Source organism: Salminus brasiliensis, chromosome 13, assembly GCF_030463535.1.
Source record: "Salminus brasiliensis chromosome 13, fSalBra1.hap2, whole genome shotgun sequence".
NCBI lineage: Eukaryota > Metazoa > Chordata > Actinopteri > Characiformes > Bryconidae > Salminus > Salminus brasiliensis.
Genome location: NC_132890.1, coordinates 33920936 through 33947415, shown reverse-complemented (window position 1 = coordinate 33947415; position 26480 = coordinate 33920936). Strand labels below are relative to the sequence as shown.

The following is a 26480-nucleotide window of genomic DNA, read 5'->3' as shown; positions in this document are numbered from 1 at the left end:
CTCTCAAAAGTGAAGCCACCACACCTCTAGTTAGCTATTTACAGTATGGTGTGTAGCTCCGCCCATTTACAGGATGTCATTTATGGTGTATTATGAAGCCTATATGTAAATTATGTAGTTTTACAGCGAATTACAGCTTGGGTCCCACACACAGTTGACTGTGGGGGGTTAACTTCCATCTGCTCTGGAGTTTCCTGATGTTCCCCTAAGCTAATTTTCTATTATACTGTGTGTGTGTGTGTGTGTGTGTGTGTGTGTGTGTGTGTCTGTGTGTGTGCAGACCTGAAGAACCCGGAGATCGTGACGTTGAGGAACCTGACCCAGGACAGCTCGGGGGTGTACAGGTGCACGGCCAGCAACGACGTGGGAGAGGAGAACTGCATCATTGAAGTTACCATGCAGTGTGAGTTGAGCTGGGGGGGTGGGGGTTGGGAGGGGATGTTGGGGTGGTGTGTGGAGGAGTGGGAGGGGATTCAGGGAAACTGATCTCAGAACAGTTCACAGTGACGGCTGTAACCCTGGAGCTGCTGCTGTATGATGGATGGAGGTAGTTTCTACATGCTGGGGGAAAAAACTAATTTTCAACACACACACACGCGCACACACACACACACACACACACACTTATAGGCATCTCATACACTGTATGTCCAAATGTTTGAGTTGCACCCATTGCTGACACAGATGTGTAAATGCACACACACACACACACACACACACACACACACACAGCTTGTCTAGTCCCTGTAGAGAAGTACTGCCATAAGGATAGGACTCTCTGGAGCAGATCAACATGAACCTATTGGCACCATGCTGCCTAAGAGGGGTATAAAGCCCCCCAGCATTGAACTGTGTTCTCTGGAATGATGGATGGTGGTGCTCCATCCAGTACGTTTGGGATGAGTTGGGGAAATGGGGATGACGAGGTGTGTGGTAACGCTCTTGTCGCTAAATGCAATCAAATCCTCACAGCAATGCTCCTCCAAAATCTAGTAGAAAGCCTCCCTCCCTGGACAGTAGAGACGGTCACTCCAACAAAAGCAGGATCAACTCTTTTTTAATATCTTTGATTTCAGAAGAAATAGTGAATGAGCAGGCGTCCCAATACTTTTGTCCAGATAGTGTATCATATTTGTGCACAAGCCAACTTGCTTCTCCTTCTGTCCTCTCTCTCTCACACACACATATGTGCCTCTCACACACCGCCACAGTCTTGAATTCAATTATGGGGACTAAGCGGAGATGGAGTGTGACCAGTGGTCTCACTCAAACAGCCATCTCTGTGTGTGTGTGTGTGTGTTAGGGTGGGGGTGCAATGGCTTTGTGAGAAGCAGAGGGGTCTTACAGAGGGGAAAAGATGGAGAGACAAACATAAACTCTGACAGCAGCATCGGCTCAGTGGCTGATTTGCAGTTCAGGCCTTCACACTCAAGCACTTTCGCAGGTTGGTTTGGAGATGAGCTTCCAGTGAAGGAAGTGCTTCGGCCGCTCCGTTTCCAGAAGCATCCCTCTGACCGCACCACAATCCTTTAATAAACGTCTCTTAAGTCTGCGTGTGATTAAAGGTCAGAGTATTTTTAGATGCGCTGGTTGCTGTAGAGATTCGTTTGGGAACACTGTCAGAGCAAATAGGAAAGTGCAGATTTTACACCACTGAGTTTTTCTCCTAATGATCAGAAAGCTACCTTACCTTCTTAGATCTACACACGTTTTTAGCAATTCAGCAAATGATTCATTTTTTACAGTTAGTTCATTAATCTAACAACTACGTTATCACTTATTCAAAAAGGGGGTTGAGAATCAATTCAAATCATATTCATTTGTATAGCTTTTTATAACAACTGGTGTCACAAAGCAGCTTTACACAATCAGTAATTAGTAAAAGACAAGAAATCTACAACATGAAAACTTAAGACCCCCATTGAGCAGCCAAAGACCACCGTGGCAAGGAAACACTCCCTCGGAGCTGGAGGAAGAAACCTTGGGAAGAACCAAAACTCAAGAATAAATGCAACAAAAAATGGAGCCGCTCCTCTCCCCTCTCCTTCTCGTAACAAGAATTCGCACCCCTCCACCACCCTTGCTCCTCCTCATGGTCCAAATTAGCCCCCCAGCCCAAATTTCTCGAGTCCCCCTTCCACCTTTACATTGCAAAATACCTGTGATAACAGGTGACCTCCGTTTCATGTTAGGTTGCCATCAGTACATTTCATTCAATATTATAAAATAAAATTGTAAAAAAAAAAAAAAAAAGTTTGTGGACACACCTTCTACTAAATGCAGAGTTGAGACCATTGTTGACACAGATGTGCAACGTCTCACTCAGCTTGTCTAGCTTGTCGTGTAGAGTTTGGCAGAGACTGGCACAGTGCCTAAAGCCAGGCGTGGGCTAGAGGGCTGCCCCGCGTGCTCCATTGTCCCTCCCATCCGGCACCCGTCGCCTCACAGGGTACCGGGGGTGGCTGGTAGGCAGTGAATCTACCCGGCTACAGTGCTTCATCAGGATCTCCGTAGCAGGACATCAGTATGCCCCAGGCACCCACCCAGCCGCTAAATTCCGCCGTGAAGTGGAGACGGCAGGGCTTGTATCTGTAAACAGGCTGATGACATGGGGTGGAGCCATGTTAGCCTTCTGATTGCTCAGGTTTGTGCTGACGTGAACCTGATCCCCTGTTTTCAGTGGACGCTGCCATGTTTGCAACACGCTGACACACGTTATGCTAATCAAAGCTCAGATTGGATTTGGTCATCTTCGTTTATCCTGTTCTGTCTGCTGGACAAAGGCTCTATTCACAGTGTGCTGTCAGCTAATAGCTTGCAAGCAATATCTAACAGTATTGGGGCAGCGATGGCCTGGGGGTTAGACTGCTGGGATATCGACCGCAGGATTGTGGGTTCAATACCCGCGCCCTCCATGCTGATACTGTCGGGCCCTTGAGCAAGGCCCCTTAATCCTCTGTGCTGCAGGGGTGCAGTTGTAGAATCACATGTACACAAATACGCCCCAGTTTCTCAGATGTTGGATCCAGTGAGGCATGGGATTTAGATGGGAACCGTGTTCTGAAATTTAATTTTGGCTCTGTTTGTGTGTCTGTGTGTGTTTGTGTAGATGTGCGAGGCATGGGTGTGGTAGCTGGTGCTGTGGTGGGAGTGTCCTTCGGCGTCCTCATCATCATCCTCATCATCTGGTTGGTCTTCCGCAAGAAAGAGAAGAAAAAGTATGAGGAAGAGGAGACGCCCAACGAGATCAGGTGACTGCATTCGAGAGATCGCTCTCAGCTCTCTGGTCCACTCTCTCTCTCTCTCTCTCTCTCTCTAGTTTTCTGTCTGTCTGTCTGTCTTAACTTATCTGCACTATATGTCCAAATATTTCTGGACACCCTTTCTAATGAATGCATTCAACTACTTAAAGTTGTACCGATTGCTGACACAGATATTGGCACCATGCAGGTGTGGGCTAGGGGGTGTGAAGCCCCCCAGCATTGAGCTGTGGAGCAGTGAATGATGGTGATGATGCTCCATCCAGTACTGAGATGAGTTGGGGATGATGAAGTTGGGTGGTGTTAAGTCAACACCCTCACCTCACTAACGAATGCTCTCGTAACTGAATTCAATCAAATCCTCACAGCAATGCTTCTCCAAAAGCTAGTAGAAAGCCTTCTTTCCTGGACAGTAGAGACAGTTACTCCAGCAAAAGCTGGATACACTCGTTTTAATACCCTTGATTTTGGAAGACAGAGTGGATGATCAGGTGTCCCAATACTTTTGTCCATATATATCTGTCTATCTATCTAGCTACCTAGCTGGATGTCTGTCTGTATATTTATTCATCTATCTAACTGACTATCAGGACAGTCAACTGTCTGTCAACAAAGTCAACAACGTAGAAACTGAAGAATAATGTGTGTGGATTCGTGATGTTGACGTGTCGCTGAAATGCTACATCCCTGTTCCGCACCTCATCTGTTCTCCTATCGCAGGACTTAAGGATGTGTCTACTGCAGAAGCTCTTATTGTAATAATAGTAAAAAAGTAGTCCAGTACAAAATAGTATATCTGTGCAGTTTCGCAAAACGCAGGAAAACACATTCTTTACTTCCAGTGGAAGTCAATTATAATGATTTTATATAAAGTCGGTTTCTGTTGGGTTCAGTGTTCCTGAAATATCAACTGTAAACAAGAAGAAGAACAGTCAGATTCACGCTGTCAAAAAGTGAAAAACCGCACAAATGGAGATATAAGAGCCTCTATATGTAATGCCAGCAGATATACTGTACATTTTGTAAAGGGGGTGTAATGATGAGTGAAAACGTAGGTGTTTAATCCCTCACAGTAATAAAAACACACATATACACAATATAAAAGTACAGAATATATACACTTTAACTTTCACTATACACACTATACACACACTATCCACACACTATACATACACTACACACACTATACATACACTACACACACTATACATATTCTATATACACACTATACATACACTACACACACTATACATACACTACACACACTATACATATTCTATATACACACTATATATACACTACACACACTATACATACTCTACACACACTATACATATTCTATACACACACTATACATACACTACACACACTATACACACACTATACATATACTATGCACACTATACATTTACTATACACACACTACACATACACTACACAAACACTATACATACACTACACAAACACTATACATACACTATACATATTCTATACACACACTATACATATACTATACACACACTATACATACACTACACACACTAGCCATATACTATATATGTACTATACACACTACCTACACTACACACTATACATATACTATACACACACACTATACACACACTATATATACTATACACACACTACACACACACATATACTACATATACTATATACACACGCTTTATTGCACTGGTTTATATATAATAATAATATAATAATATTACAGTTTTTGAAATGGTTTTAATATGAGGCGAATTTCTGCTGCATCAATCGAGACTCGACTGTCTCTCACTCCTGAAAAACTCCAAGGCTTGAAAGCTCTTAGTGTCTCTGTAACAAACCACTCAGACACTTTATCTGTACTTGGGGGGTTAACTGCTGTGTGTTTAAGCGTGTGTGTGTGTGTGTGTGTGTGTGTGTGTGTGTGTGTGTGTGTGTGTGTGTGTGTGTGTGTGTGTTTAAAGTGGTTGTCATGGTCTGTATCGATTGTTTCGTAAGAGCACAGTTTTCACACTTCTTGGCTGCAGCAGGGGGTCTTTGGGGTGTTTGTGTGTGTTTTTTAAGCGAGTGTGTCTCTAGGCTTCCCCATACAGCAGCCAGAGCCACCCAGCTGTTGGGGACGTTTTCCATAATGCATCAGTTCGATAGACCTGCCTGTAGCGGCAACTTTGACTGTGTGTGTTCATATGAATAAAACATTGCAGCTGTGTGTGTATGTGTGTGTATGTGTGTGTGTGTGTGTGTGTGTGTGTGTTTCTATGTGTAATAAGTGTAAATTATGCACAGGCAGAAGAATGATGGGATCTCACAACAAGCACCACATTTGCTGTTTACACTGCATGTTGTCACAGTCGGATCTCTGAGTCTCGCGCTCTTCTGGATTGAGCAGCATTAGCGAGGCTTAGACCTTCTGTTGTTATCCTGCAGGTGAACATGCTTGAGGCGCGCTTAAAGGTTGAGCACCCCTCGCTTCTCCTGCTAAGCTCACATTGTTTACGACGTGATTTCATCGTCCACAGAAAACAGCAGTGATCTACTTCTACTTATTGGGTTAATTGCTGACACTTTACATTCAGGGTCGCAAATTAATTCACAAATTTATTAACAATGAAATTAAAATTCATTATTTTTCTATTAGTTTACCATATATTAAATATTCGCTATCAGCAACTGACTGAGTATTTTTGTATTCAGTAATTAGTATCTGAGTACACAGGTCAAAGCTTATTCAATTACACTAACTGCTGCTTATTTCATTGCCAGTGTCTAATCAGTGTTTTCACTCATAGAAAGACATAGCTAGTACTTTTGTGCTTGTCCTGCTACTTTTAATTTTTTTCCTGCACAGTAAGGCCTAGACAGACAGATACGTCTAGTAAAGTACAAATTCTAGCATCAAGGAGGGAATACTTTAACCCCTTAACGCTCAAAGGCTTATTACTCACTGAGGTGTATTACTCAGTAACTACAGGGACTTCTGTACAAACTGTTTTGGCTATTCTTTGGTAATAGAAGTGTGTAATAACATGCCAACGGGCCTTAGGCTGTTCAAGGAGTTAAGAAGAAATCTGTGGATTAATTAGTAGATCATTATGGGGGATTACACACAGGTGTTAGTTAGTTTGCATGTTATGGCGTTATATCAGTTTATAAGCACTGTATTAAGCTATAATGTAGCTTTGTGTGCAACTCCCCCCCCCCCAATTAAGCAATTAAGAGTCATTTGCAATCACCTGTAAAAATAATAGTTATTGCTTTTTACTTCTATTATTTATTTTTTGCATATAGTAATAATTTATCTACATTTTGCATCTGAGTGACTTGCTATCTCTTTGCTGCTGTGACACTGAGAATTTCCCCACTGTGGGGAGTATTACTAAAATAAAATAATGAGTAATTCATGATTTCTAAACAATGTATATAAAGATGTGTGTGTGTGTGTGTGTGTGTGTGTATATATATATATATATATATATATATATATATAGATAGATAGATAGATAGATAGATAGATATAGATATAGATATATTCAAGAGTTTATTGTCATGTACACCGCAGAAACAAGCAGTTACACTGTAGAGTAAAATTATTACTTTGCATTTCCTCCAATTACCGACATAATGTTATATCAAAATAAACAGAGAAACAGAATAAGTATAATAATAATAATAATTATTTATATATATATGCACATATATATATATGCATGTGTAATATATATATATATATATCGTTGTATTACTGCTAATGAATTAGTAGTAGTGTAAAAGAGTAAATGAAGAGTAATAAAGAGTAAAAACATCTTTATGACCATTGCAAGACACGTCCCAGGCATGTACAACAACGTCCAGCAAGTTAAGACATATCCAGTTTGGACAGTTTGGTGTCTTCCGAATGTGTTGAGCCCTAATGGCATCACATCAGCAGCAGTTTGAAAAGAAGCTATAGTGCTTTATGTGTTTTAGAGGAAGCACATACTAACCTTCACCCCCCCCCCCCCCCCCCCTAGTAATACTGTGAGGTGGAGAGACCAAGAGATAGATAGATACTTTTATAGATAGATATTGATCCCCAAGGAAATTTAGTAGCCAGTAGCAGTTAGCAATAGAGCACAGTAATACAATACAATAATAATGGTGGTATAGTAAAAAAATGAAGTAGTCCAGGCACAGCAAAAACAAAAAATATTAACTATAGATAGATATAGGGGGGTCTATGATATATCTTATATTTTACCATGCAGGTTGAATGCTTTTTTGGGTCTTCCGAAAGCCTGTTATTCACTAGACAATGCCTTAAACCCCTGCCTGACTCGAACCCCTCAGATCTCTCACAGATCTCCACTGCTCCCCTGTGTTGTTCGTCATTGTCATTATACTAACTATAAAAATCCACAGCAACATTTATCATAATGGAGACTGCGCTTCTCGAGCGTTTGGGTTTATTAATTATTGTTTATTGATTTATTTATTGTTTGTTTGTTGTGTGTTTGCACAGGGAGGACGCGGAGGCTCCCAAGGCCAAGCTGGTGAAGCCCAACTCGCTCTCGTCGTCCCGCTCGGGCAGCTCCCGCTCCGGCGCATCCTCTACCCAGTCCATGGTGCACAACAGCGGCCCCCGCAGCCATCGCCCCCGGCCCCCGGCCGTCGCCGCCCTCAAGGAGAACGGCCAGCCGCCCGACTTCCTGCAGTCGCCCCCGGCCTACACGCAGGTGGTGTCCAAGACCCCCGAACCCCCGGCCACACCCAAGTTCAGGCTGCCCAACCCGCCGGTGGGCGTGGGCATGCCCCCGGGTGTCATGATTCCAGGCCAGAGCAAGGCCTTTCAGACTGTTTAGGGGACAAGAGAAACCCACGCTGACCCCCTCTGTTCCAGATACATGAGCCTAACGCTAAAACCATGTACAAAATCAAATAAAAAAACAGCTAAATTAACGGATTTAAGGAAAAAAGAATCAATTATGTAAAAAAAAAAAACTGCAAGTTTAAACGAATGCCTACTTTAAAAGGAAAATACAAAGTGCTTGCCCCCCCCCTGCTGAATTATACAAAGAAAATGAGAGAAAAAAGCGAAAAGTTCAAGAAGAACATTTCCGCTCGCATTCCCGCGCTCCCTCTCTCGCTCTTATTTCTCTCTCTCTCTTTAATTCTCTCTCTCTCTCTCTCTCCCTCTTCGAAGTCATTTTTTTTCTTTGTTTTTCTCTTCTTTCTTTTTCGACTTGGAAGCGTGGCGAGCGACGAGGTGGAAAGATTTCCCCCCCAAGAGGGGTTTTATTTATTTATCGCGACAGCGAAAGGGCCAAGAAAGCCAGGGCGAGCTGAGTTTACGAAATTGCAGGGACTGAGGGATGGTGGAAAAGGAGCAAAGGAAAAAGGACACTTCTCACCTCGCGGAGAAAGGCGAGACGAGGGAGCCCGGTCGCAGCCGATCAGATCCCGCCTCGTCGCATCTCGTCATCGCCTCTCTGTCCCAGGACGCGGTGCAGGCGGCTCACGGCATGGCCGGAATTCCAGGGCCACGAAGACGAGCGGATGTCGGGAGGATTATTATCGGTAGCTGCGGCTAGAGTGCGGCCTGCACGGGGACGCGCTGAACGCCGATGAACAGGACTGGACTTGAAGACGAGATCGGCTATTTATTCACTGACCACTATTCACCACACGTGTCCAGCTACAGCTTCCGATAGCACATACAACACTGTGTGACAACTGTTCTTCAACGCTGCATATATTTACCTGTTCAAGTCTATATACATACAGTACATGATCTGGATGTGTTTTTCTCAAGAGGTTCTCTTTCGTGGGCGCGTGGGACGCTGTTGGCCTCTCTGGCCGACCGACGGTACTGACCTGTGGCGCAGCTCGCAGGCGTCCAGTGCTCGTGGCGGTATGCAGTTGATTTACTCTCATAGCTTTATTTACGTTACTTACAGTGTTACCGAAACCAAAACCTGCGTGGAAAACGATGAATGTGTGCTGAACAGATTTAGCCTTGCTTTTGTTCCCGTCTCGTTTCCTTTCCGGAATGACTTCCAGGTGACTTCATCAGCATTTGTGGCACAAGTTACTGAGTCGAACATCAGGCAGACGTGGATAGGGGGGTCTGTAACTGGGATTTATGGTACCATTCAAAAGTTTGGACAGAATTGTCCTCATTTTCACTAAAAAGGTGTCTTGTCTACAAAAGGGAACAAAGAAGCCCCTGGATGCTTACAAGGTTCTCTGCCTGAGTAAAGCGTTACACTGAAGCTTTTTAAAGACTGGATCAACATAGGACCAAAAAGGGTTCCACTCTCAAAAAGAACCCTTTTTTAAGTCATAGTAAAGACGTTAAACTGTGAGCTATTGGGAATAGCTTTTGGAATACCATTGGGAATCATGTGGCAAAAAATGCTATTTTAGATTCTTCAAAGTTGGCCCTATTTGTCCTGATGGCAGTCTCTCAAGTACCTTCATAAGGAGCCACCTGGGATGCTTCTCCAATGCTATTTATATTTGTCTTAGGAACAGATTTCAGGCATTTGAACAAAAATCGTATGTAATCCAAAATAAACTTCATCATCATGGACAAAGTCCTCACAGATATAAGACATAAGAAAGGATCGGACCTCAGCCCAAATTCCCTGAAGCTGTTCTGTCCCACTATTTGCTCAGACAGTGACGATTCGCTTTCACACCAAAATCTCTTTAAGACAGGTGTGTCCAAACTTCTGACTGCTACTGTATGAACCCTAAACAAGGCCCTCGTACATCAGGTGTGCGTCGGTGTACCCCAAGGCTCTCCTCTAGTACCCCTAATGATGTTCTGTCACAGGACGGCTGCCTCTTTGTGTCAGCAACCCTTCGTTCCTCTGCCACAGGGGCCCGTCATTACCCCTCTCTCGGAGTCCCCGGACGACTGACTCGGTGCATTTTGCGAGATTGGAAGCAGACAAGTAGCCTATTTTGTGTGCCTTCTTAGTCCCGTCTCTTCTTCCCTCGAGATTGTTTGTTTTTTTTTTGTCCTCGGCCCGTCTCGACAGACCACCGACTGCTAAACTAGCCAGTCGCCTGGACTTGGGTCGGGGCAGCGAAGGGTTCCTTTCCAATTGGGCAGCCGCTCCAGCCGCACCAGTCGTGTACAGTACGTGTTGTAATCAGAACGATGTTTTATATTGTACATACAAGGTACAGATAGATATACGCACACAGTATCCTTTAAGTTATCGGGATGGTGGTCCCAGTTAAAGACCGTCACTCCTGTAGATTTTAAAGCATTTTTTAAGAAGGATTAAGTCTTTTTGAGGAGAACCGTCTGTCTATCTATCTTCTATAGCTGCGTCTCCTTCAGACTGCCTGTATAGGCCCCTTAATATAACCTGTATCACTTATTTATCTCCTGAAATGTAGAACCAGCCAGATGGACTTTTGTCAGGTTAAGTGTCCCATGTCCCTTTTTGGGTACAATTTTAAAAGCACACGCCCCCCCCCCCCACCCACCCCCACACACACAGACACCCTCCCACCTCCAGTTGCAGGCCACTGTTCAGCACTCCTGTACTGCTGGTGTGTGTATTGCAGTGGTCTGCTGCTGTAAACATGATTTAACCACTTCCCAGCACCTTTCTCTGGAATTGTACAACACACACACACACTGGTCTCACCCATACGTTTATACATGTACACACACATAAATAGTGTCTATGGCTGTCCTCCACCAAGCCCACACACAAACACACACACACACACACACACACACATACTCTCACTCCAATCTAAGTGAGTAGTCATAGGGTGTTGTTGGCTGCAGTGGCGTCACTAAGTGTGATGGATGTGCTGTCAGCAGGGTGGAGGATGAGGAATGGGGGAGGTAGGAGGGGTTTTACCCTGCAGGAGCACTTGACTAACCCACATCCACACAAACTACACTGCTGTTTAAAAATGTAAAATCACTGCTTTCAGTATTTTATTTTATTCATAAAAAATAAAGGCATTTATAATGCAAATAAAATGTTCTAGCAAGTGAAATCATCTGAAATACACTGAAAAATAAAGGTACGTGGACTTAGGCGCGCCTGCTATGACCCGAAGACCAATTATTCGAATCCCTGGTTGTGCTGCCTGCCATCAGCAGCCAGAGCCTGAGAGGGCACAACTGGCTGTGCTTTCTCCGGGTGGGTAGATGACGCTCTCTCTCTCTCTCTCTTCCCCACATCACTTCAGCAGCCAGAACCTTTCTCTGAGCTCTGTGTTGGTTGCCCAGTAATGAGATAAGATAATCCTTTATTAGTCCCACAGTGGGGAAATTCTCAATGTTGCATTGGCTGGTTGAGCATGTGCCATCAGTCCTCCCAGACTGTCGGGAGCTTCACATGTGATAGGGGGAGTGGGTTGAGTAATTAAAAAAGAAGAGAGAGGGAAAAAAAGAACCAATAAATAAATAAATAAAGGTTCTTCATAGTCACACATTATTTTTCCAAATTTCCTTTATGGATGCAAAAGTGGTTCTTCTGTGGCATCACTTAAAGAACCCTTATTAGCACCTTTTATGTATTTAGTGTAGATATATTACATTTTTCTGGTTATGAAATTGTTGCAAGAGACAGCTTAATATGACGTTTTTCAAAGCGTACTCCAGATCATTTACCTGTCAAGAAATCTTGCTCGAAGAACCAAATGTATTCGGACTATGTCGGAATCTCTGACAATAGGCTGAGTAATCTCATAACCTACTAAAAATGTAAAATATTAGACATGAACTAGATTCAAGATCATTCAAGATGACTTTCCCGGAGATATATCACATATTTATGGTGGTAACTACAAAACAATTAGTAAACTTACTGGAATAAGATATGATCCCAAGTCATTGTGGACTATTTCTCTCCAGCGGAGGTAAAGGTTTAAATTGACAGTGATAAACCATCCATAACATACGTCATTATTGAATAAAAGAAAGTTTAAGTGATTCCAGATCGTTGAACAGAAGTGTATGTTTGTGTCCGAGAAACAGGAACCTCATTCTACCTGTGCCCAGAATGCCACCCATGTGTATGTGTGTGTGTGTGTGCTGCAATGTCTGAACTGGCACTGAAGCAGAGGAGGGTGACTGAACGAAAACAGGCTGCTTGTCTTCCAGCTGTTTGACTCTTGAGACGGCAGTCCAGTCTGTCTGGGTCTCAGGGGGGGTTCAGTGAGAAAATGGTCAATTCTAAAGGGGCTGTTTTAACACTTAGCAGTAGTTATTACCTGTTATAAATGTACTGTATGTTACATAGATATTTCAATGTAAAAGCATGATAACATAATTGCATACATGCATTCATACATACACATACAGACATACATGCATACATACATACATATACATACATACATACATAAATATACATACATACATACATAAATATACATACATACATAAATATACAGATACATATACACATACAAACATATATACACACATACATACATACAAACATATATACACACATACATACAAACATATACACACATACATGCATAAATATACAGATACATACCTGTACACATACAAACATATATACACACATATATACAAACATAAACACACATACATAAATATACAGATACATACATGTACACATACAAACATATATACACACATACATACAAACATATATACACACATACATACAAACATATATACACACATACATGCATAAATATGCAGATACATACATATACACACATACATGCTTAAATATACATAAACAAACATATATACATACATACATAAATATACAGATACATACATGTACACATACAAACATATATACACACATACATACATGGCTACACAATTAATTCCATATATGGTGGATGTACGTCCTGTTTGAACAGGTTCGGTTCTGCACTTCTTGTCCTGTTTATTTCAGTGGCATTGATGAATTAATTAATATAAACATAAACTAATGATAGGAAATCTTTTCACAAACACAGTAATGGTACCAGCTAACAAACATAATATGATATGTTCTGTGTTGATTGTTGTACAATATCAGTCAAGATAGTCTGATGACCGTGCCAATTCACCTCTAAAAAGAACTAAGACCTTTTTTTAAGAGGAAATAAGGTTACTGATTTGGCATTTCAGGTGCGTCAGTGCTCACTAGTAAGAATCCACATTTTTTCGTATTGATTTAATGGCAGGAACAGTATTTTTACTGTGTGATTCATTTTCCACAAATAGAAATTTCATTTTAAGGGTTAAATAATTGTTTGCATTGGTTTATCCACACAATTCAACATCTGAAAATTCAATTTACTTGAGAAAAAGGGAATTAGTATGTTGTGAAATGCAAGTGATGCCACAGCCATCAGTGGCCAGGAGGTCCAGAGATCACAATTGGCCTTGTTCTCTCTAGGGGGTAGATTGGCCCTTTCTTACCCAAACGACAACAATTGGGGTTAAAATTAGGGATGCACGATCTGATATTAGGATCGGGTATCGGTCCCGATTTTAACAAAATTAGCTGGATTGGGTATCGGATAATTAGACTGATCCATGGAACCGATCCTTTCACTTTAATTTGTTGGTGAGACTGACCTAAATGTGCAAATAAATAAATAACAAATGGTAATTTAGTACATTTATACCCGTGTGTTGATTTGTTATATTATATAAAGTAATGTTGAAGTCAATTCTGATGCCTTAAGCCTCTCCCACATGGTGAGATATACAGTTTATTAATTTAGCAATGGTATCAGATTGGTATTGGTATTGACCGATATACAAAGTTTATGTATTGGTATCGGAACTGAAAAAGCCGGATCGGTGCGTCCATAGTTAATTATTATTATTTTTTTAAATACATAAATAAAGGTTAAAAAATCATGAATTCTTACTAGAGATAACTGAAATATCACCTACTTTCTAATAGTAAATTATATAGGATTATATATAGAATATAATAGGATTCTATATTATTTCTAGTACTGCCAACATTTATATTTGTTATATCATTAAAAGCTCAAACTGCTTTCCACAAGAACAGGACTAAACAGCAGCGTCCTTGTGGGGTACCTTGTTCATATAGAAGACACAGCTAACCCCCTGACTGGTCTTGTACATATAATACCAAGCCATCCTGTGAGAAAGGAGGTGTTTGTTTAGGGACATGGTACGGACACTGGGAGTGCTGTGCTCTGGTGTTTCTACTTGTATTTGGCTGAATCTCTTAAACTGTAAATATATCACACCCTCGTCTCGCGCTGTCTGTCACTTCTCTGACTTTCTTTGAATAGTCTTTTTTTTATTATTATAGTTTGTTGGGTTTTGGTTTGTGTTTCTTCAGACTGTTCTTCATTACCGTTTCCATGCTGTGTTTTCCACTGCTGTTCGAGACTGGATATTTGGACTGATTCTGCCTATGACAAAACCATTTGGAAGGACTGCTGAGGAAGTGGCTATTAAACAAAACACAGCGAGTGAAGGGAGGATACTTGTCACTTTCCCTACTCTGTTTTCCTCCGCCGTAGCTCTTCAGTTCTTCTTCTTCTTCTTTTTTTAACCGATGCATTTGTTCGGAAGGAGATCCATACTTGTAAATATGCCCCTCACAAGTTAAAAAATGTATATTTTTACGGATTCTGAGATATTACTACTTCATTTGCAAATAAAATATTCAAGTTATTTGGCCTAACGCCTTGTTTGCTTCTGTCTGTCTTCATATACCAAGAGTGAGCTGCTGGTGAAGGTGTTAGACTATGTTCACAAGGCAGGTGGCCAAAAGTGGCCCAAATCCAGTGTTCCACTTTGACCCACTTTGTCTTGATATCTGACCCGAGTCTTAATATCGGGATGAGGCCGAGCCACTTAACAATGTGAGTGTGAATTTTTAAACCAGATACAAATCCTGTCTCTCAAAAGACTTCAGGAGTTGAAAATTAGGGAGGCTCCGATACGATATTAGGATCAGGTTTCGGTCCCGATATTTACTAAATTAGCTGGTTCGGGTATCGAATAATTAGGCCGATCCATGGAACCGATCCTTACACTTTAATTTCGTGATGTGAGGCTGCACTAAATGTGCAAATAAATAAATGATAAATGGAAATTTAGTGCATTTGTATCTGTGTATTGATTTGTTATATTATATAAAGTAATGTTGAAGTCAATCCTGATGCTTTAAGCCTCTCCCACATGGCCGAGCCACATAAAATGTGAATTTTTAAACCAGATACAAATCCCATCTGTTAGAAATCCGGCATCCAGTCAGGAGACAGATTCAGGAGTCAGGAGACTGGATCTTTAGCGTTGGAGTTTATTCACATGCAGAGAGAAAATCATACACGGGCACAGCTTAGTTGATCACGGTCAGTCTAGTCTAGTCCGACCATGTCTAGTCTAAACCAATCCAGTCTGAACCAATCCAGAATAGTCCAATCCAGTGTTAAACAAGTCCAGTCTAGTCAGGGATATTTCGAGAAGACCTTATATACATTGGGAACTGTGGGAGGGGAAAGGATGATGAAGAAGAGGAATTTAAGGAGGGGTATGTGGGGGATGAAGGTGAGGGTGAAGAAGGGGAGTTTAAGGAGGAGTAGGAGGGGGATGAAAGGTCAAATAGCAATAGCAACAAAGGTCATCAGTATGACCACTTGATTGTTATCACCTTTGGAGGGTTATTTGACTTAACATATACGAAGAAAGAGAGTGACCACTTCAGGCGGGCAGATGAAGGGTAACCATTTGATAACAAGTTGAAACCACATGAAAGTAATGTTAGAAAGGGCCAGATTTTCTCTTTCATCACTCAAACCACTTCAGCCATGTTATAGCAGTGACCCCGTTTACACCAGGTCACGTCATGTGTCCGGTATCTGAATTGTATCCTGATAAGTTTTCAGCAACATGGGTTTACACTCAGTAGGCAAATGCGTCTCAGATTAGTCCGATTATTGGTGCGTGGGACGAATATGCAGATCACAAAGCTTGTCTAGTCCCTGTAGAGTAGATGTACTGCCAATAGAATAGGACTCTCTGGATCAGATCAACATGAACCTTTTGGCCCCATGCTGCTGCCTAATGCCATGCATGGGCTAGAGGGGTATAAATCCCCCCAGCATTGAGGAGCTGTGGAACTGTGTTCTCTGGAAAGATGGTGATGGTGGAGCTCCATCCAATACTTTTGGGATGGTGATGGGTGGTGATCATCATCCAACATCCTTACTATCGCTCTTGTTACTGAATGCAATCAAATCCTCACAGCAGTGCTCCTCCAAAATCTAGTAGAAAGCCTTCCTCCCTGGACAGTAGAGACAGGATAAACTAGTTTTAATACATTTGATCTTGGAAAGGACAATGAATAAGCAGATGTCCCAATACTTTTGTCCTGTAGTAACACTTTCTCAGAACCCTGCTGTATAGCACTAATGTCATGACACGTCATGTCCATTGGTCCACTGGTGTCATTACTGGGACCTGTCCTGACAGATGCTACAATGCTGGATATTGCGACAGTTGATGTCACATGCTAACTTAACGCTGTGACATCAAACGTTGTAGTATCTGTCAGGACAACTACTGGTAAAAGTAACACGACAACACTGTAAGCATATGACATCTGTCATGACATGCTTATGGCATGGGATCATAGTAATGCCTAACAAATGCTCATCTAATTAGCAGTGTCTATAGGCAGTGTTGGTTCAGTGGTTAGAGTGCTGTGTTATTGTGCACAGCACTGTGGCTGCTAAGCTATCACTGTTTGGACTTTAATAGAAGGCCTTCAACCTTTCTGCTCTACACATACTGTAGCATGGCTGACCCCTGCACTTTGACCCTGGCTTTCTAAGATTGGGAATGCAAGAGATCATTTTACTGCCTTTTGTAGTCTTATACATGTGCTGAGCAATGATACATGACAAATTTATCTACACTGAATGGACAAAAGTATTGGGACACCTACACGTTACACCTGCAGGAGCTTGTATGACATCCCATTGTAAAAACCAAAAATCCATAGACATTAATATGGAGTCGGTCCCCCTCTTTGCTCTAAGCTCTACCAGCAGCAGCAGGTCTGGAGCTCTGCAGTTACTGAGTCAGTTGGAGGCTTTTCTGCACTCTGCTCTGAGCTCAGCACTCGGCCCTGACCCCGCTCTGTAACTTTACGTGGTCTGACAGACACTCGGTGGACACTGAGCTGCTCTCTGTGAGCTGTTCCTCCTAAACTCTTCCACTGTTCAATAATAACACCACTCACAGCTGATGGAGGAAGATCTAGGAGGGAGGAAATTTCACCAGCTGACTTGTTGTTGTTGGTGCAGCGGTGTCTCCTATTACATACAGAACCACGCTGGAGTTCAGTGAGCTCTTTAGAACCTCCCATTCTTTCACTAATGTGTGTAAGAAAGGCCGACTGCATGGCTAGGGGCTGCATTTTATACACCTGTGATGGCAATGGGACTGAATGAAACACCTGAATGCAGTGATATACCATATACTTGTCCATATAGTGCATCTATCCATCCATTTATCAACAGCTAACGAATGAAAGGTCACCTCGAAGGAGACCTTCAATGAAACACTGACATCAAAACAATCTGAAGATTTACAACGAGGCCAGAATGAGCTGCAATACAATCACTACTCTGCCATTCTGTGCTGAAGAACCAATTTGGTTTCCGTAATTTGATTCCAGCTATTATGTTGACACTTTGCGAAATTGAGTGAAGTCATCAGACAATGATAACATTCCCCCATTTCTACTTCACGGACACTTACTTCAAATTATCTTCCCGACGTGACACATTATTCTCCTCATCCCACGCCCCCACCCACCCTTTCAAAGCATGGGGCTTCAAAAATTGCTCTACTTCTCGACTGCACCATTGTGTCATTCGGCATGATTTAGTGGATGGGGAAATTAGTTTATTCAAGCAGTGCACCACACCAAACAGCCCGGTCTGCACGGTGTCATAAAAGGTAATTGTTTGCCATGATGGGAGACAAAAATATTGCTATTTGACAAGCACTCGGCCAGATGGTGCCGCATAACAAACTTGGACAGTCTGGCTGTTTGAATAATGAAGAAGTCGATTATTTCCGTAGATATTCATGGACCGCAGTTGGGTTTGGTAGTCAATTGTCTGACAAAGGAAATGCCTTCCATTTATTTTCTTTGTTGTTTTATGCTGGCCTGGTTTTACTGTCCATATATCTGGAGCTGTTTGTTCTGCTGGCCCGTGCATTGTGGAATGCTGCCCCCTAGTGTGCTTAAGAGTAGCAATTTGTTTTTCCACAGTCTTAAGAATCATAAGTCATTCACCTTAGGCTCAGGGCAGGAACATCTCCTGGACATGGCCCAGGCTATTAAAGGGTACCAATCACACCCATTCACATCCACACTTGCATCTGGGGGCAATTTAGCATAGCCACCTACTATGTGTGATTTTGGGAGAGGTGAGGGAAACTAGAGTACCTAGAGAAAACCTAGGGGGACCTAGGAAACTACACCATACAGACACAGTAATGGTCTAGGTACTAGTAAAGTAGGACTAGTAAACAATACCAGTAACTTTCATAGACTGACAATAACACTCAGAGGAAAGCATCGGCTATGAAAGATGCTCATGCCAGCCAGCATCACACTGAAGTGAGAGAAGAGAGAGGAAGGCAGCATGACCCAGGATTCGACCCAGCGATCCTCAGGTCATAGTAGTGCCAGCGCCTGAGGATCTGCCAGTGGACCACTGAGTAGGTCCCCTATAAGTCCTAGAAGTTGTGAGGTGGGTGAGGCCTCCATGGATCACATGAACGAGCCTTAGGTGCCCATGACTCTTTCGCCAGTTCACCGGTTGTCCTTTCTTGAACCACTTCCTGGAACACCCGACCAGACCTCCCTGATGTTTGGGAGATGTTCTGACCCAGTCGTCTAGAACATCACAGTCTGACTGTTCACTCGCTCCCTAGTATATCCACCCCTTGACAGATGGAGCCGCTGTGGATGAAGATAGTCAATGTTTTTGACTTCACTTGTCAGTGGTACTAATGTTATGGCTGATCTGTGTACTGAATCAGTACTGAAATGAGTACAAGGACCAGTGACCAACTGACTGTGGCTGTTGATATAGCTCTGGGAATAGCAAATCTGGTTTAAAGGGTCATTAACTCTTATCCTCTGCTTTGCTAATCTGCTTAGCAAAGCAAACAAGCAGCCCGGCTCCACAAGTGAGTAGTGCGACAATAACATCCATGTACAAAAGCAAATCACCATTAGAGTTCCTTTCAGCAGCACTTCTGATTGTTCCCTTTCTCCCTCTGTTCCAGCATGCTTTCTCTCGTTTCCCTGGATTCCATTTGATATAATGAGAGTTGCACACTGTGACCCACATCTGAAGCACATTTCACTGTCTGAGGAGCAGACTAATTACGCCACAGCCGTGAAGTCAAACAGAGAGGTTAATAGGATGCTATTTTTAACAGCCTCTTTGCATTATCCTGCACTGGCAAGCACTTTAGACTCTTTTCGGCTCGCTACATGTGCAACTGCTTCGGATTTAGAATGGGGGCTAGCCCTCTTTCAGGGCCGCAGGTTGATGTGGAGGTGAGGAAAGCCACAGATGCAGCAGTGAGGCACGTAGGAGTTTAACAGGTTGCCTTTTGGAAAACAGATGCTTCTAATAACAGTGATAGAAGCAGGTGTCTGGTTTTTACGCCAAAGGCACTGGAGATTATACCCTCTGCCAGGTTCCTAGACAGCAGTAGTAGATGGGCAGTCACCTGCTGAACCCGTGTAAATGCATTCTTCATGGAATGAAGGAGAATGAAGGAAAAAGAAGACGACAACTGAGGTTTTATTCCAGCTGCTGACCACCAGAGGGGGTACGAAGCACAGTGGATGAAGAATACCAATGACCTCAAGTAAAAGGACTCCAAAGCCAAAGTAGCTCCGGGTAGCAATGCCATGGTTTTCCTATATGGAAAGGCTATACTGGGTCCACTTTCAGGTTTACAGACAGTGGAGGGCAGTAATCCTTTGAAAGGTTTGGGACAGCCAAGCCCATCAATGGGATGGGCATGCATGGTTCTGCTTCATTAATGGAACTTGACTGAAGTTAAGGTAGCCCCAGGTACAAGCCCCAACCACTGCTTGCCATCTTCTTTAAGAATTCACGGGTCACTCCATCTACAGAAGCTCGAAGCCTTGGTGTAGCCATGTTGGAAACGTAACTCGGTCATGCAGATTTCTCCAGTAGAGCATCCGGAGAATTCCACCCTTCCTCTCTAGAGAGTCGCCCAGGTGCTCCTTCAGTCTCTCATCACTTCCAGACTTGATTACTGCAGCTCTCTTCTGGCTGGTCTCCCTCTGCGCACCGTCAGACCCCTGCAACTTATCCAGAATGCAGCGGCACGGGTCGGGTCGTCTTCAATGTCCCTAAATTCAGCCATGTCTCTCCACTGCTGCGTTCTCTCTTCACTGTAGCTTCCTGTAGCTGCTGCCCAGGTCATCAGATTCAAACCCCTGATGTTGGTCTACAAAGCCAAGACTGGACCAGCCAGCTCCTTCGTACTTAATGGTGATGGTCAAAAGCCGATTTGCACCAAGAACCCTTCCAGCTTAAAGTACGGCTCGGCTCGACCCGCCATCCCTTAAAATCCACGGAAGACGAGCGTCCAGGCCTTTTTCTGTCCTGCACCGAAGTGGTGGAACGAGCTTCCCCTGGGTGTCAGAACTCTCGCTGTCTTCAAACCCAGACTGAAGACCCTCCTCTTCTGAGAGGACTTGGGCGAATAGCAGAGTGGTCACTTTATTGACCTTATCTTATTAGAGGTATCTTATTCTATATATATATTAGTATATTAGTCTATTCAAACTAGCTGAGGTTCTTCTTGGGTAAATAGCAAAGCACTTTTGTAGGTCACTCTGGAGAAGAGCGTCTGCTAAATGCCGTAAATGTAAATGCTGCAGCTGAAGGTGGCCCAGTTGCAACTTCTACAAATGACCCCCCAGCTGAGGTCTCACTTGAGTGGAAACTGCAATTGTGAGCCTCATATCAAGCATGGTTGGTCTGGCATCCCATCAAATAGCCATGAGTAAACACTGTGGTCTCGGCCTGGAATCGGTGTAGCGTAGCCAAAATGAGGAGAAGCAGAGGATAGACATAAAAGGAGCTGGACAGCCCAGCCTGCATGAGGGCATCCATGCCCAAAGGCTGGACGTATTGGATAGTAAACTGGCAGCCATGTTGTCTGACCTGCCATTGGTCCACTGGCATAGAGGATTTGCATACATTTGAGTTCGTTAGGCATGAAGTCTTCTAGGAATGAATTAAGGCTGAAGATAATGAATGTGTTGAAGCCAGTGATGGGTCCTGGATTCTCAAGGGCTGTATTAAAAAAACCTGCTGGTGGATTCTGGCACATGCCACTCCAATCCGAACTGCTGAGATACTAGAGCACGACTCCTCAGGGTGTTTCTAAAGCTCTCAGGGCAGAGAGTGGAGCTGGTCATGAGTCAGAGAAGTCGCCACAGTCCCAGCCAGTGTAGCCCAGTGCCTGAAGGAAGGCCTCACGTCCTGTCCACACCTGCAGTTGAGGTCTCAAGAAGGGTACCATCATTTATGAGGGTATATCTCTACCAATGTGTATTATGGCAGTCAGTAGGAAGTTGTTGTCTTGCAAAAACAGGCTTGAAGAAGTCAGTTATACTGGATATTCTACAAAAACTACATGGACAAAAGTATTGGGACACCTGCTTATTCGTTTACATTTTTGATTCTAAGCAAAATCAAGGGTTTCAAAGTGTTTATCCTGCCTTTGCTGGATCAACTGTCTCTACTGTCCAAAAAAGAAAGTGTTCTACCAGACTACCAGTGCTACACATTGCTGTGAGGATTTGATTGCGTTCTGCAACAAGAGCGTTAATGAGGTCAGGATGTTGGGTGATCACCACCCCACCTCATCATCCCCAACTCCCCAACTCATCCCAAAAGTACTGGATGGAGCTCCACCATCCATCATTCCAGTTCTTCCACTGCACCACAGCTCAATGCCAGGGGGCTTTATCCCCCTCTAGCCCACGCCTGGCATTAGCGGTATTTGGCAGTGTTTCTCTACAGGGGCTAGACAAGCTGTGATGTGCTGTGAGATCAGCTGAATGCATTCATTAGAGGGGTTGTCCACAAACATTTGAACATATAGTGTATGCTTAGCTCTTGTTAGCTACCTGATAAAGCACTTGATTTAAAGGTTCAGTAAGTGTATGTGTGGTGGTGGGTGTGGGGGGTAGCAGGATGGGTGTGGGGGGTATCATCTCTATGAAGATGATATTTGTGCAGGTGTTGATGCACAGTAGAATAGTGCACCGCCACTCCAGAGATCTGCTGTGGTGGCACGAGGGGGGTTTCTTTTGAGGGTTCTCTGGGTTCTCTGCGTTCCCGTTGTGCATCATCTTCACTATAGTGGAACTAAACACCGACTGGCCATAACATTAGTACCACTGATCTTCATCTACAGTGGCTCCTGTCAAGGGGTGGCAGCACTTGAAGTTCTTGAAGGTAATGTGTCACTGACAGCGAGATGTCCAAATGTCCAAGTATAAGGACATACCTGAGGACATTGGACATTGACAAGAACCAAACTGTGAGGGCTAGACAACTGGGTCAGAACATTAGGACCAAAAAGTGCCCCAAGAAAGAACCAGCGACAGGGTCTTGGGCACCTACGGCTCACTGGTGTGATCCATGAAGGCCTCATCCACCTCATAACTTACAGGACTTGCTCAGGATCTGCTGCTAACATTAGTCTTGGTGCCAGATTCCACAGCAGGATGCCTTCAGAGGTCTTGTGGTCAGAGGTCTTCAAAGGCACGAGGGGGGCCTCCTCAATAATAGGCAGGTGGTGTTAATGTTATGGCTGATCGGTGTAGTTTTCATACAGGGTTCTACTATTTCTTTTTCAGTGCTGTCTGCAGATTATGATTAGTTACCAGATTGTTGTGACATACAGTGCATGGCCAAAAGTATTGGGACACATTTGCATTGATTGTTTCTTCTGAAATCAATTGTGTTTAAACTGGGGTTGGGATTTCCTTTCTAGCAATCCTACTTACAGTTTCCTTACACCCATATTTACAGATAAAAGGTCGTCCCAGGGCCCACTGAGCTTCCCCATTTGTGCTCAGTGACAGATTAATCCACTGACAGTTCGGAAGTGAAAGGAGAATCTGGGCAGCGTGCTGTGGATGCAGGCCGGAGACCAAATTTCACCGCCTTCTCCTAATCCAAATTAATCAGAGTGCTCTGAATAGCAAGTTAAGCAGTTTGCCTGAGGCATTCCCACAGTTCAGCCTACTGATCAGTGCTGACCAGACCCATAATTCATCCACAATGCTGCAGACTCACCGTGTGCACCCACAACTGCACCCCCTGTGCTGCTGATCAACTCCCAAATGGACTTCATATGTGGTACAGGCTACGTTACTGCAGCTCGAGCGCCACTTTGCCCACTAGGTTCTAGTTTTACGTGTGCAAATCTCTGGAGCGCCCTGGATTCTTCTCACACACCCCCCTTCTCCTTTCTCGCAGCTTCTTTCACACCTCCTTCGCGCGCTATACTGCAGAAAAGGCACCACACCGATCCTTCTGAGGACTTACTGGGTGGCCGCGGGACGGATGGCTTTCGGACACTTTCTCCCGCAGCTGAAGCTGGAGGATGCATCAGAGGAGGGTCTGCTGAGGAACATCTCCCTGCGCCCGTTTGCACATCTGCAGAGCCAGCGCGCAAAGCCCAGCAGCAAACAGCACGAGTAAGACCACCGGTTCAGTTCCAGTAGAGGTGTGAGCTCTGAGCAGAGGGTGGCTGGGCTGGGGGGTGGGGGTAGGGGGGTAGTAGTCCACTGCTGCAAAGCTCTAGTGTACTAGTGTCCCTTTTGAGGGTTCTCCGGGTTCTCTGCGTTTTCATTATGCATTATCTTCACTATAGTGGAACTATACACTGACCAGCCATAACATTAGTACCACTGATCTTCATATACAGTGGCTGCTGTCAAGGGGCGGCAGCACTTATTAGGCAGCAAGTGAGTTCTTGAAGGTGATGTGTTGCTAAAAGCAGGATGTCCAAATGTCCAAGTATAAGGACATACCTGAGGACACTGGACATTGACAAGAACCAAACTGTGAGGGCTAGACAACTGGGTCAGAACATTAGGACCAAAAAGTGCCCCAAGAAAGAACCAGCGACAGGGTCTTGGGCACCTACGGCTCACTGGTGTGATCCATGGAGGCCTCATCCACCTCATAACTTACAGGACTTGCTCAGGATCTGCTGCTAACGTTAGTCTTGGTGCCAGATTCCACAGCAGGACGCCTTCAGAGGTCTTGTGGTCAGAGGTCTTCAAAGGCACGAGGGGGGCCTCCTCAATAATAGGCAGGTGGTATTAATGTTATGGCTGATCGGTGTAGTTTTCATACAGGGTTCTACTATTTATTTTTCAGTGCTGTCTGTGGATTATGATTAGTTACCAGATTGCTGTGATGGACAAAAGTATTGGGACACATTTGCATTGATTGTTTCTTTTGAAATCAAGGGTATAAAATAGTCTTTTGTTGGAGTAACTGTCTCTACTGTCCTGGGAAGAAGTATTTCTACCAGATTTTGGAGGAGCATTGCTGTGAGGATTTGATAGCATGCAGGGATGCAGTTCAGAATGTCGGTTTATCACCTCTCCACCTCATCCCCAACGCCCCATCATTCCAGTTCCCCCACTGAGGCTTTATACTCCTCAAGCTTGCTCCAGAGAGCCCTATTGTTTTGGCAGTACTTCTCTATAGGTACTTGACAAGCAGTGTGTGTGGATGTGCATTTGCACATCTGTGTCAGCAATGGGTGCAACTTAAAGTCACTGAACGCATTCATTAGAAAGGGTGTCCACAAACATTTGGACATGTAGTGTGCATGTTGCTCTATAATGTACGTATAAGTACGTATTTTGCCACCACTGGTCCGAAGCAAAAGTTTGGACACCCTGCACAGGTAGTACTAGTCTTGTGCTGTCTTACTGCTCTGCTCTTTTGAGGTCCACAAATTTTCGGTGATGTGTGGGTTTTGGGGGGCTGTGAGGGTCAGGGTCCAGGTGGTCCACTGAGGTGTTTAGGATCAGAGTCCTGCTATAGAAGCCTTTCTCTTCATGTTCAGCTTATATTTCTACAGGTGGTGAGATGGTGTCGCTGGTGTTTAATAGTATTCACTCATGCCTCAACTTAACAGTGAAATCTCTCACCAAGCCACTGGCTGCAACACAAGCCAAAAGCATGAGCAACAGTTGGAGGCGTGATCTTTCCATGCAACTTCCAGACAAAGCTCCTCTAATCTTAGACTCTACTAAACACAAGTCAATATGGAGACCATAGTACTCTTCTCTTCGCCTGAGTACTCTCAGAAGAGGAGGGTCTTCAGTCTGCGTTTGAAGACAGCGAGTGTTGGACTCTGCTGTTCGGACACCCAGGGGAAGTTCGTCCCACCACTTCGGTGCAGGACAGAAAAAAGTCTGGACACTTGTCTTCCAGGGTTCTTAAGGGATGGGGGGTCGAGCCGAGCCGTACTTGAAGCTGGAAGGGCTCTTGGTGCGGATCGGCTTTTGACCGTCGCCATCAAGTACGGAGGGGCTGGCTGGTCCAGTCTTGGCTTTGTAGGCCAGAGTCAGGGTTCTGAACCTGAGGAAGCCAGTGAAGAGGACTCAGTGTAATGCAGTCAAACAGTGGTCCTCTCTGGAGGCCATGTGGGCTTTGGGAATGCTAATACTTTAGCTTGTTCTGTTTAGTGAGGTGTAGCCGGTGCTAGCTGGTCAGTTGGCCAGACTGGTAACTGGTGGCTTTGTGCGCTGGGTAGTTGGAGTAACATTTCACCAACGTTTAAGTAACGTCTAAGGAACGTTTTTATGCTTGTAATACATCTGAATCTGAGCTGAAAGCTGGCAGACTGTCATATCTAGTGCTGAGTGGCTGTGCTGCACCGCCTCGTTAGCGCAGTAGGTAGCGCGTCAGTCTCATAATCTGAAGGTCGTGAGTTCGATCCTCACACGGGGCACGAGCTTTTATTTTTTTCCCCCTAAAATTAACTATTATTATTGTTTATGCAGCACAGCAGTAAGACACGCAGAATAATTAGACATTTATAGCGTAAAAGCTTTTTTTTTAAATTATATTTTAAATTATTGTTTTATTATTTTTTCATATTTTATATTTTATATA

The 26480-nt window shown here is 43.8% G+C and overlaps 1 protein-coding gene and 1 non-coding gene across 2 annotated transcripts in view; both read left to right on the top strand.

The window, feature by feature from the left end:
* The window catches only part of clmpb (CXADR like membrane protein b), a 119782-nt gene extending 104856 nt beyond the window's left edge, over window positions 1-14926 (top strand). Inside the window, exons 5-7 of the mRNA XM_072695320.1 lie at window positions 281-403; window positions 3110-3251; window positions 7762-14926. Coding sequence (XP_072551421.1) covers window positions 281-403; window positions 3110-3251; window positions 7762-8101 — 605 coding nt within the window. The 3' untranslated portion in view covers window positions 8102-14926. The remainder of the gene's footprint in view (window positions 1-280; window positions 404-3109; window positions 3252-7761) is intronic.
* Window positions 14927-26243: 11317 nt separating this feature from the next.
* On the top strand, window positions 26244-26316 carry trnam-cau (transfer RNA methionine (anticodon CAU)). The gene has a single exon. It is a non-coding gene; the product is annotated as a tRNA-Met (tRNA).
* Window positions 26317-26480: the final 164 nt, after the last annotated feature.